General features: G+C 46.6%; 1 protein-coding gene across 1 annotated transcript in view; it reads right to left on the reverse strand.

The window, feature by feature from the left end:
- Positions 1–1642: 1642 nt before the first annotated feature.
- LOC148532065 (scavenger receptor cysteine-rich domain-containing protein DMBT1-like) overlaps positions 1643–12607 on the reverse strand; it is a 78533-nt gene continuing 67568 nt past the window's right edge. Inside the window, 2 exon segments of the mRNA XM_088468289.1 lie at positions 1643–1872; positions 9904–9957. Coding sequence (XP_088324415.1) covers positions 1643–1872; positions 9904–9957 — 284 coding nt within the window.

Genomic DNA, 12607 nt, shown 5'->3' on the forward strand with positions numbered 1-12607 from the left:
ATCTTGTGTCTTGTTGCTGTGCTCAGTCTTGCCATGGTGTATGACCTGTGACATGAAACGGTCTTTCACAACCTCACCTTTGTAGCAGAGTTTGGCTGTTCCTCACCCAGTTTTAAGCTTCCTACACAGCTGTTTCTGTTCAGTTAATGACTATGTTTCAACCTACATATGAAAATGATGATTATTATCACCTGTTTGTTATGATTGGTTAATCATATATCTGATTATGGGCCTGATTCACTACCTATCACAACTGCGATTGCAATAGCGATTATGCACGCAGTCTCACTGTGATAGTATGCTAATCCATTGTGATCGCTAAGCCGTTGCAGCACAACCTAAGGACTCCCACTTTACCTTACACACATCCGTAATCCTTAGCAAGACTGCAAACCATCGGTAACATCGAGTACCATCGCAACCAGCCACTGAGCCACGAGCTGCAGTTCTGACATTTGTCCAGCGGTTACAGGTAAATAAAGACTGTATAGTCAAGGAGTATATGCAGAGGCGTCACCGGGTCTGGGGACACCCGGTGTGCACTCTAGATAACGCCTGGCTGAAAAGGGGGTGTGGCATAAATAAAGGGGGCGTGGCCTCACCGGGGATCCTGATAACATCACCCCGGGAGCAGCCCAGCATCACCGGAGATGCTGAGCTGCCCCTGGAGACTGGGCAGTCTGCACTGTCGGCTCCTCTTCTATGACAGGAGCATGTCACACTGCAGCACATGGCTCCTGTCACTGCAGAGAAGCCAACAGTTTGGTGTCACCCCCTCCGAGGGTGACACCCAGGTGCGGCCTGCACCCCCCTCATGATGCCACTGAGTCACAGTTAACCTGTGTTAAACATTGCGGTCTTATTCAACTATCTGCCTGTTTCCCTGCAGTCCTGATCCAGAATAAGTGCTTAGGCACAGTCAGCAGTGAAGAAGTGGTGCAGCAGCTACACACACCTCCCACATTTATGATGTTCCAAGGCAGGGGTGTATATATAATGGATGCAGGGTGTGCGGTGCACACGGTGCACCCATATTCTCTAAAACTTACCTCTCCAAGGTCCCGTGATGGGTGTCTCAGCGCTGCTCAAAACGCTGGAAAATGGCTGCAGCTGCCATTTTTCCGGTGTTTTGCGAATGCACAGTGAGGAAATCGCTGGGAAAATGGTGGCTGCCAGTAAGAGAGTAGAGGGCCCCGGACAGGGAATGCACATGGGCCCTCTGCTCTCCTAAGACACCCCTGTTCCAGGTGCTGGTAATGGACCCTGTTGATGACAAGAACTAAACTCCTGCAACTGGGAGAACCACAGTGGTAAGTTATTGACACTTATGGTCGGTGAGTGCATGGTTACTGGTAGTACTGTAAGAGGAACCAGACTACTTGTATGTTAAGTGATAAATAAAATACAGTAGATGATATTTTATACAAAAATACACAATATATAGATGACAAATAACATTTTCTAAAATGTTATTGCTGTTCATAATTTATGTTTAGAACATTTTTCCATGTTATTTACTATTAGGACATGAATCTTATCCTCACAGTATACTGTACATACCTGAGCAGGTGACTCCAGCATCTTCATGATGACCACAGTTGTGTGAGCCCAGCCCATAGTGGGAGCAGTTCCACAAAAGACTTTAATTTCCTTGATAGGTCACGTCATCTAAAATAATCTCCCCTTTTCCTTGGCCAAAATGGGCATTTCCATAAAATGCAATTGGCTTTCCACAACCTACTTGCCGGCATACCACTACTGCATCATTCATATCCCACAGGTCATCACACACTGTTCCCCAAGCTCCCTTATAGAAGATCTCCACACGTCCGGCACATCGATTACTTCCATTAACCAGCCTCAGAGCCATTTCTGGTATAACACAGGGAAAACAATATATTCGTTAAATGTTCAAGTTACACATTATTCAAATTAGAAGACATATTACAGGCCCTTGCCCTTTAGTACCTATCCCCTTTTTAGCTAATAATAATACCAAAGACTATAGGGTCTGATTCAGAGTGGTATGAAAACCCGATGGTTGGTGATCGGCGCATATGTAGGATCTGTACTGTGCATGTGCTGATCAGTATCTGCAATGACGATCACAGTGCCCCCTAAGCTGCAGCATGAGTGATATGATTGGGTGTGCCGAGGCAAGTGTCTGCATTTTTCAACGTAGCTTCACTGGTCCTAACAGCATAATGAGGGTTACTCAGATGGCCAATGTCACACAAGTGATCCGATGGCTGCGTCCTCAAACACAGCAGGGGATCACAGAAGTCAGCAGGAGGCGTCTATTTACACAAGACGGCTCGTGCAGCATTAGTATAATATTGCACAGCTGCTGCATACTAAGGGCCTGATTCAGACCTGAACACAAATGGCATCGCAGCTGCGATCTCTCACGAATAAGCCATTGCGAAAACATGCTAATGAGCCACTCATCCGTCTAGCGCTTAGAGGCTACCACTGAAAGCATCTGGTATCCACTGCCAGGACCGCCATCCGGAGGGACTGCTGTGACTATAGTCCCGGGTCCCGAGAGAAAGGGGGCCCGGGTGACAGCAGAGTGCATATGGGCCAACAGAAGCTGCTGCAGCGATGGTGGTGGCTCCTGATTGGCTGCCAGTCCGTGAGCTTCTATTTGCTCGTGCCCGACACCAAATTCTAAATGCCGCCAGGAGAGTGTAAGCAGCATGAAGTAGCAGCAGCACGGCAATGCAAACGCCTGCCAGCTAGGAGAGGCTGGCCGTGAAGAGAGCATCCAGGGGAACAGTGAGCAGCAGCAGCGGGTGAGAAGCTGGCCGTGTGATGTAAAGAGGAAGTGCCCTCCCACTTCACCATCCAGATATTCCTGGTACAGAGACCCCTGTTATCACACCCTCACTTTGCTCTCACCCTGCACCCTCAATCTGTACTCTCACCCTCAACCTGCACTCTCACCCTCTCACCTTGCACTCTCACCCCCTCACCCAGTACCCTCAACCTGAACTCTCACCCTGCGCTCACCCAGCACCCTCAACCTGCACTCTCACCATGCGCTCACCCAGCACCCTCAACCTGCACTCATTCCCTCAACCTGCACTCTCACCCTGCTCTCACATCCACACCCTCACCCTGCTCTCACCCTCTCACCCTACTCTCACATCCACACCCTCACCCTGCTCTCACCCCTCACCCTGCTCGCATCCCCTCACCCTACTCTCACATCCACACTCTCACCCTGCTCTCACCCCTCACCCTGCTCTCACCCCCTCACCCTACTCTCACCCCCTCACACTGCTCTCACCACCACACCCTCGCCCTGCTCTCACATCCATACCCTTTTTTAAACTGGTTTACCCAATAAATTGATGCCACACCTCCACCCACAATATTCACAGCAACGCCCACCTCTGACAAACTGTCTTCCCACCCAAAGTAAGGGGCCCTGTCTGTTTTGCCAGATTGACTTCCACTTTCAGACGACTTTGTTTAGCGGATTGGCTACTGCTTTCAAATGTGACAATGTCTCTGTTTTTCTTGTGGAGGCCTATGTGTGTGTGTTTTTTCCTGTTTTCTTAGCCCATGGGGGACAATGTATTTGTTTTTCCCTGTGGCAGCCTATATGTGTGTTATTTCCTGTTGGGGCCAATGTGTGTGTATTTTCCCTGTTGGGACCAATGTGTGTATTTTCCCTGTTGGGGCCAATGTGTGTGTTTTTTCTCCTGTGGCGGCCAATGTGTGTGTATTTTCCCTGTTGGGGCCAATGTGTGTGTTTTTTCCTGTGGTGGCCAATGTGTGTGTTTTTTCCTGTGGCGGCCAATGTGTGTGTATCTTCCTTGTTGGAATCTATGTGTGTGTATTTTTCCTGTTGTGGCCAATGTGTGTGTTTTTTCCCTGTTGGGGACAATGGGCCTCATTCAGAGGCGGTCGGAGGATGCAAGCGGTCGCTCAGACACTGGGCGGCCACTTGCATCCTGGCGGCCTGCCTCTGTTGCGGTCGTTAGGCTGTGGGTTAACACCCACAGCTCTAACGACCGCTCGGGTGATGGTCGCGATGGTCAGAGACCATCGCGACCATCGGGGCTTATGACGAGACCCTAGGGTAGGGTCTCACTTGTCGTAAGCCCCGGAGAGCTTCTGGCTCTGTCTGAGCCGGAAGCTCTCCACTGATATCACTAGTGATGTCAGTGGGGCCTCCCCAAACGGTAGGCGTTCCCATGGGAACGCCCCCATTTGGGCTGCCACCCCCCCGGCCCACCTTCCAAACGGGGCGAGCTGTCAATCAACATCGACAGCTCGCCCCCTTTGGATCGAGACCCGCTACGACCGGCGTTGTCGGTCGTAGCGGGTCTCACGCATGCGCACGACGGCGCCGGCGCCGTCATGCGCATGCTCTGTGGGGGCCATCGACCCGGTCCGAGCGCATCGGTGCTAACGACCGGGTCTGAATGACCCCCAATGTGTGTGTTTTTTCCTGTGGCGGCCAATGTGTGTGTATTTTCCCTGTTGGGACCAATGTGTGTGTATTTTCCATCTTGGGACCAATGTGTTTGTATTTTCCCTGTTGGGACCAATGTGTGTATATTTTCCCTGTTGGACCAATGTGTGTGTATTTTCTCTGTTGGGACCAATGTGTGTGTATTTTCCCTGTTGGGACCAATGTGTTTGTATTTTCTCTGTTGGGACCAATGTGTGTATATTTTGCCTGTTGGACCAATGTGTGTGTATTTTCTCTGTTGGGACCAATGTGTGTATACTTTCCCTGTTGGACCAATGTGTGTGTATTTTCCCTGTTGGGACCAATGTGTGTGTATTTTCCATGTTGGGACCAATGTATGTGTATTTTTACCTGTTGGGACCAATGTGTGTGTATTTTCTCTGTTGGGACCAATGTGTGTATATTTTCCCAGTTGGACCAATGTGTGTGTATTTTCTCTGTTGGGACCAATGTGTGTATATTTTCCCAGTTGGACCAATGTGTGTGTATTTTTACCTGTTGGGACCAATGTGTGTGTATTTTCTCTGTTGGGACCAATGTGTGTATATTTTCCCTGTTGGGACCAATGTGTGTGTATTTTCCCTGTTGGGACCAATGTGTGTGTATTATCTGTGTTGGGACCAATGTGTGCGTATTTTCCCTGTTGGGACCAATGTGTGTGTATTTTCTCTGTTGGGACCAATGTGTTCGTATTTTCCCGGTTGGACCAATGTGTGTGTATTTTCTCTGTTGGGACCAATGTGTAAATATTTTCCCAGTTGGACCAATGTGTGTGTATTTTCCCTGTTGGGACCAATGTGTGTGTATTATCTGTGTTGGGACCAATGTGTGTGTATTTTCTCTGTTGAGACCAATGTGTGTGTATTTTCTCTGTTGAGACCAATGTGTGTGTATTTTCTCTGTTGGGTCCAATGTGTGTGCTTTTTCCCTGTTGGGGCCTAAGTGTGTGTTTTTTCCTGTGGCGGCCTACAGATATATCCAGTTGCATCTTTGGCGCTTGTGCGGCAAATCGCAACATGCATGTCGCGAGTCGCGTGTCCGCATAATACCCCATAGGATTACATGGTGCAAACGTAGTGAGCAGCATGGCGTACCAAGGTGCGCGCAGCCGCTGCTAATTGCAAGGCACAAGGCATGCGCACGTTTGCAGTGCGAGCGGCAAGGATGCAAGAGGACACATCTGTATGTGTGTCTTTTTACTGTGGCAGTCTATGTGTGTGTGTTTTTTTCACAAACAACAAACCTATGATCTATTCACTGGATTCACCTAAATAAAATGTTCTCGGGAAAGGAGCACTGATGCCTGTTCAACTTAATCTGAATGGGAAGTAGAGGTTGGAGTGCAGCATGGAACTGTGGGCAGAGCCAGTGAGCAGAGGGCCTGATTCAGAGCCAGACGCTCTGACCAGAGCACTCGCTCTGAATCAGGGCCCTCCTACCTCAACATGGAGCGGCCTCCTGGCCGCTCGCATAGCTGTGGGTGACCACCCACAGCTTATGCAAGCGTCCATGAATCACACAGAGGGCCTGATTCAGAGCCGGACGCTCTGACAAGAGCGCTCGCTCTGAATCAGGACCCTCCTACCTATTATTGGAGCGGCCTCCTGGCCGCTCGCATAGCTGTGGATGACCACCAACAGCTTATGCGAGCAGCCGAAAAAGAGGGTCGTGATGGTCAAGACCATCGCGACCATCGGGCTTGCGACGAGACCCTGCGGTAGGGTCTCGGTGACCGCAAGCCCTGGAGTGATTTTGGCTCTATCAGAACCAAAATCACTCCCACTGACATCACTAGTGATGTCAGTGGGGCCGGACCCAGACGGTAGGCGTTCCCATGGGAACGCCTCTGTCTGGCAGCCACGCCCCCGGCACGCCCACCAAAGGGGGCGTGCTGTCACTCAACATCGACAGCATGCCCCCTTTGGTGCGAGACCCATAACGACGGCTTCCCCGTCGTTATTCGGGTCTCGCGCATGCGCACTAGGGCACCATTGACCCGCTTGCTAGCGCTGAGCGCTCGCAAGCGGGTCAGAATCAGGCCCAGAGTGTATTAGTCAATAAGCTTTCAGTTTATGTTTAAAACATTCTGTATTCCATTGGGTTGATTAATTATTTTAACATAAATGGCCAAATGTCTATAGACAATAATACATTAATCAAGGGCCAATTACTATAGGGTACTCCAGCACAGAAGACCCTCTACCAGAACTGAAAATGTACCTTAAAGTATATCCCTAATAGGGTTTCATAACAAACATGTAGTTATATGATGTGGAAACTGACTGTTTATATAATTCAGACTATTGTACTCTGCGTTATTGGATACTGACTGGGACCCTAATGAGGAAAATCATCAGCCAAGAAATGTGTTAATTAGACATTACTTTTATTTCTATAGTTTAAGGCCCATATTCAATTCATACTTGCCTACTCTCCCAGGACTGTCGGGAGCCTCCCGAAAATCGGGTGCCGCTCCCGACACCCCGCAAGACTAGGCAAGGTCCCCGGATTGGATGCCGGCATCCCGCTAATCCCCGTGCCAGCCGCAAAAGTGGGCGGTGCGGGGGTGTGATGACGCGATTCCCGCTGAATCGCATCATCATAGCCCCGCCGCCTGCCTTGTAATGCCAGTAATATTGGCATTATAAAGCGGGGTGCGGGGCCACTATGATCGCGTCGGCACGCCCCCGCTCCGCCTATTTGATCCGCCTCTATCCTCCTTGCTGGACGGACCTGCCAGCCCCCTCCCGGATTCCCCTGACGAAATGTCGGCAAGTATGATTCAATTTGAGCTGAGCCGCGATAATTTAATGCGGCCTGAAGTTAACGCTGCCTTCGCCTGTTTTGTAGGCGTTAAGGTATCGCGCGATTGCCCGCGTATCCCCGTATTCAATTTGAAAGTAGGCGAAAACAGGACCCGGCGATACTTGGATCGGCGTTAAAAAAATGGGAATTTTCGGGAAATAATCCTAGGACCCCCCTAAAGATGTCCAGACATGGGGGATCACTATGAGAACCCCGTTTTTGGCTGCAAAAGAAAGTCGGGTTTTTAAACAGCCGCGGCAGGTGTTTTTTTTCCCGACTTTGAAGAAGTGATGCAGAAGAGCAATTAGCTTATTTTTTTTGTTTTTAAAAACTATCCCATCAAATTTGGGGTACATGAAAATGGGTACTAGCATTTTTTTAAATTTCTGCAAAAATGCACCTGCCACGGCTATATGAAACCCTGACTTCCTTCAGGAGTTAAAAATGGGGGTACTCATAGTGATCCCCCATGTCTACACATCTTTAGGGGGGTGCCTAGAATATTTCCCAAAAATTCCCATTGTGTTGTACCTGTAAAAAAAAGAAGTACAATTTTTTTCTAAAAATGACATAAGGTCCCCCCCCAAAAGCCAGTGGTGTTTTCTAAAAATATGGGGAACAAAAAGTGTAGGGTTCCACCGTATTTTAGAAACCAACCCAAGACTGCAGAGACCAGTTCTGGTTTTAATTATAGGGGTAAAAAAAATGTGGAGATCCTTCTATATTTAAGACCAGCACCAGACCCAACCGACCGAGGTGTAATGCCACAGCCCGGAGACCCAATCACCGGGGCTCCAGGTCCAAAGCATTAGCACCCCAAATCGGTCAGCGCAAGCCAGTGATCTCGGGGGAGTCGGGGACTCACCTATATCCTGGCGCTGGTCTCCGCAGTAAACCAGGTATTTGGCAAAACAAAAAAAAGAATATACAAGATCCACGCAACAGCTATCAGCATGTTCCATCAGCTGGCATTCGGGAGCTATGAGTATGTGTGGCAACACACATACTGATAGCTGTTGCGTGGATCGTGTATACTTGTTTTTTTGTTTTGCTAAGTACCTGGATTACTGCGGAGACTAGCGCCAGGATATAGGTGAGTATGAATTTTTCTTTACAGAGCCATGTTTTAAGTATATTCTACTGGAGAAGGGGACAGATTCATATGGTATAGGTAAGTATGTGTGAATGGGTAGGTGTGTGTAATAAAGTTATACTGTCACAGTGTGTGTGTTTTGTCTTTTTTTAACTATTTATTTTACAGTGAAGTTACAGGTGCCACATGTCTGCTGGCACTTGTTGTTCCACAAGTGCAAAATGGCAGGCATGCTGGCACTTGTAGTTCTACTGTAAAACACAATAGTTTTACATTATTTGGCCCCCCATTACCTCCATACCCACCAAGCCAAGGGTATGGGGAAGAGCCACGGGCTTCACCTTAAGCCTGTGTTGCTCGGGAGGGGGGGACCCTTTGGGGGATCCCCGACTCCCCCGAGATCACCGGCTTGCGCTGACCGATTTGGGGTGCTAATGCTTTGGACCTGGAGCCCCGATGATTGGATCTCTGGACTGTGGCGTTACACCCCGGTCGGTTGGGTCAGGTGCTGGTCTTAAATATAGGGGTATCCCCACGTTTTTTTTACCCCTATATTTAAAACCAGAACTGGTCCCTATAGCCTTGGGTTGGTTTCTAAAATACGGTGGAACCCTACACTTTTGTTTCCCATATTTTTAGAAACCACCACTGGCTGGCAAGTCTGGGGCTGGTTTGGCTTTTGGGGGGGTACCTTATGTCATTTTTTTTGTAAATTTTTACCCCTTTTTTTACAGGTTAAACAAAACGGGAATTTTCGGAAAATATTCTAGGGACCCCCCTAAAGATGTGTAGACATAGAGGATGACAAAGGGTACCCCATTTTTAACTCCTGAAGGAAGTCGGGGTTTCTAATAGCAGTGGCAGGTGCATAAATGTGGCTTTGAATAAGGTGATGTAGAAGAGCATTTAGAAGGTTTTTTAGGGCAAAACAACTATGCCCATCTAATGTGGGGTACTTGAAATGGAGTTCAGCATATTTTACAGTTGCTAAAGTTACTTAAAAAAATTGTGAAAAACCCACCTGCCGCAAACACCTGCAATCAAAAAAACTCTTAGGGCATACTTGGGGACCCCCCCCCAGAGTCAAGATCGCTATTTTTTAAGTTTGTACCCCAACTTTTTTTTTTCGCCCCTTTTTCAAAGTAAATTTTTGGGGTGTCCTTAATTTTTGTCAAAATTTTTTTTGACACAGATTACCTTTGGGGGACTGTCTGACGGCTGCACGGGGGTTCCGGAAACGTTGCACCCCAAAACCCCAATTCTGCACTTTTTAATGCCAGCCATTCATAGGCGATACTTTACCGCCTATTACATTGCATTGACTTTCCGCCTAGGTGGAAAGTCTTTCAAATTGAATACGGGGTAAAACTAAAACAGGCAATAATGACGTCATCGGCGGTAAATTACCGCGAATCCGGACTTAACCCCTCAAATTGAATACGGCCATATATAGGAAAACATGTAATATATTTATGTGTAATAGAACTCAAAGATCAGACAAAAATATATCATAACTCACCAGTAATTCCTGTAGTGGATTCCGCTATAACAGATGTGAACACCAAAGAGGAAAATCGTCAGCCATAGAATATTTTATTATAGACATTACTTAATTCTTTAGTTAAAATAGGAAAACATGTAATATATTATTATGTGTAACTAAAAGAATGGATATGGAGGATACATGAAATGATTTGGAGTAGCAGCAACTATGGAAAATATTTATAAAAGTTTGGAGAGAGATAAAGTGGAGACAGATAAAGGGGTACATTTACTAAAGTGAGAGTTTTTAGAAGGGTAGATGTAGCCCATAGCAACCAATCAGATTCTAGCTATTACCTTCTAGAAGGAGCAAGTTAAATGTTAAGTAGAAGCTGATTGGTTGCTATGGGCAACATCTCCACTTCTAAAAACTATCACTTAAGTAAATATACCCCTAAGTATCTATCAACCAGCTTCTAACTGTCATTTTTCAAAACAGTCTGTAAAGTGACAGTTAGGAGCTAATAGGTTGGTACTTTATCTCTCTCCACTTTATCTCTCTCCAAGCTTTGTTCTTCCCCTAATATCAGAGGGACTTATTACATATCCAGCCAGATACAATACCTGAAGAGACAGAGTTAATACAAAACTATTTATTACATTAAGCGATAAATTGTAAATTATAAATTAACACCTTCGCTGCTGAGCTTACTTTGACACTTTTTGGGGTTGGTCAGTTTCCAACATCAATCTTAGCAAATTATTTATGCAGTACCCACACAAATTATACCTTGTTTTTTAATGTTATTTTTTTTTTTATACATAATACTCTGCAGACCCGGCCCCGGTGTGAACGGTGCCGACTTGGGAATATCCTGGTTCAGCGCTGGCTAAATTCTGGGTCTGATCCGGTTTGGAACCCTGTTCCAACCTCCGGGTCAGATCCGGAATTTAGGAATAAAAGCAGTATGAGTGGGAAGTGAAGGTTGGAGTATAGCTTGGGACTATGGGCAGAGCCATTGAGCAGAGTGTATCAGACAATAAGCATTCAGTTATATTTTAAACTTGTACTCCACCCACAATACATTTTTAGGTTTGGGTGAAATTATCATTTTAACATAAATGGACAAAAATCTAGAGATCTACAAACAATAATACTTTAATCAAGTAAAGGCCCCCATACATGTACATCAGCAATCAATTGTGTCAATTCTGCAATTTGCAGATGATTGTATAAAAAAATCTGCAATGTATGGGCTTCACAGATCACAGATTGCAAGCAAAAAGTGATTGGAATTGTTAAATCAGATTGTCCAACATGTTGGATTAAATGCCCCCAAACATCAGCAAACTGAAAACCACAATTGAACAATGTGATGATTTGTTGCCCGATATTAGGGTTTCCCAATCTAGCAATCTGCGCCCATACATTACAGATCTTTTTCAGTGACTCGCAGATCATTTTCTTCAAACACAGATCTTCCAACCATCATTTTACTAGTAACGGTCTGTAAAGCTGCTGATCATCTCCATACACTAGCAATCTACAGCCCAACATAGAAGCACAGACGTATCTCACTGGTCCATCCGTGCATCTGTGTTTATTTTTTTTACGCACAGTTGCATGCATCACGGATCTCCCAGATCCATGCATGCAGAGTTGTCTGTGATGGTTAAGTATGTTCATATGTCAAACTCGAATTGCTGTTCTATTTGAGATTTCTATTTGGGTTAGTTTTTGAGTCTTTTGTGGTCGATTTTCCCTATATTTCGGCCGCGATGACAAATTCGAATCCTTAGTAAATTTTGTGGTCCTATTGATGTCTATGGCAAAAGGCTGCCGAGTTGAATCGACGGTCTATGTGTCCGAAAACATGTTACCGTCCAATTTGCCGGTGTTCTCTGCCAAGAATTAGACATCGAATGGAGCAAAGTCGGTAGAGTTTAGCCTGTAGTAAATTCCCAGTATGCAGTTCACGGACGATTTTGATGCCTACTATGTCATTCGAGCTTAGTAAATTTACCCCAAAGATGAACAACATACACTATTGCCCCTGTCACAAATATTCTCCCAAGGAATCCAAAGTGTTATAAAAAAATAAAAATAATCAGCAGCAGTGTCACTGCCGTGTTGGGATTTGTCTGTGGGTCCGTACTTGGGTCTCGGGGCCTGATTCAGCAAGGATCGCAACTGCGATTATGCATGCAATCGGGCGATTGTTGCATTCTGCTCATGCGTATGCATCGCAGTGCGCGTGTGCAAACTAGTCACTGCGATCGGGACTGTGATCGTAGTGACTACGCAGACCCATGATTGACAGGAAATACCATTTGAGGGAGGTGACAGGGGGTGCCAATGCGTTTGAATGCCATTGCATGGGCGTGCATAAATTATCCACTGAGATGCCATACGCAGCTGCGCTGAGGTTAGCAATTCCTGAGTAAGGTCAGACCTTGTGCAAGTGTGTGTGAGGCTACGATTGTACTCGATGTTACCGAGGGTTTTGCAGTCTTGCTAAACATTATGGATGTGTGTAAGGTAAGGGGGGCGTCCTTATGTTGTGCTGCGACTGCATAGCGATCGCAATGGTTAAGCATATCATTGCAGTCAGACTGCATGCGTAATTGCAGTGGCAATCGCAGTTGCGATCCGTACTGAATCAGGCCCTCTGGTGGGAGTGGGTTTCTGGAAACTGGCTGGTTTAATGTAGTTTCTGCTCATAGGACCTGGTTGGAGTATA

The sequence above is a fragment of the Taudactylus pleione genome, unplaced genomic scaffold (assembly GCF_031769625.1).
Source record: "Taudactylus pleione unplaced genomic scaffold, aTauple2 ptg000085l, whole genome shotgun sequence".
In the NCBI taxonomy this organism is placed as follows: domain Eukaryota; kingdom Metazoa; phylum Chordata; class Amphibia; order Anura; family Myobatrachidae; genus Taudactylus; species Taudactylus pleione.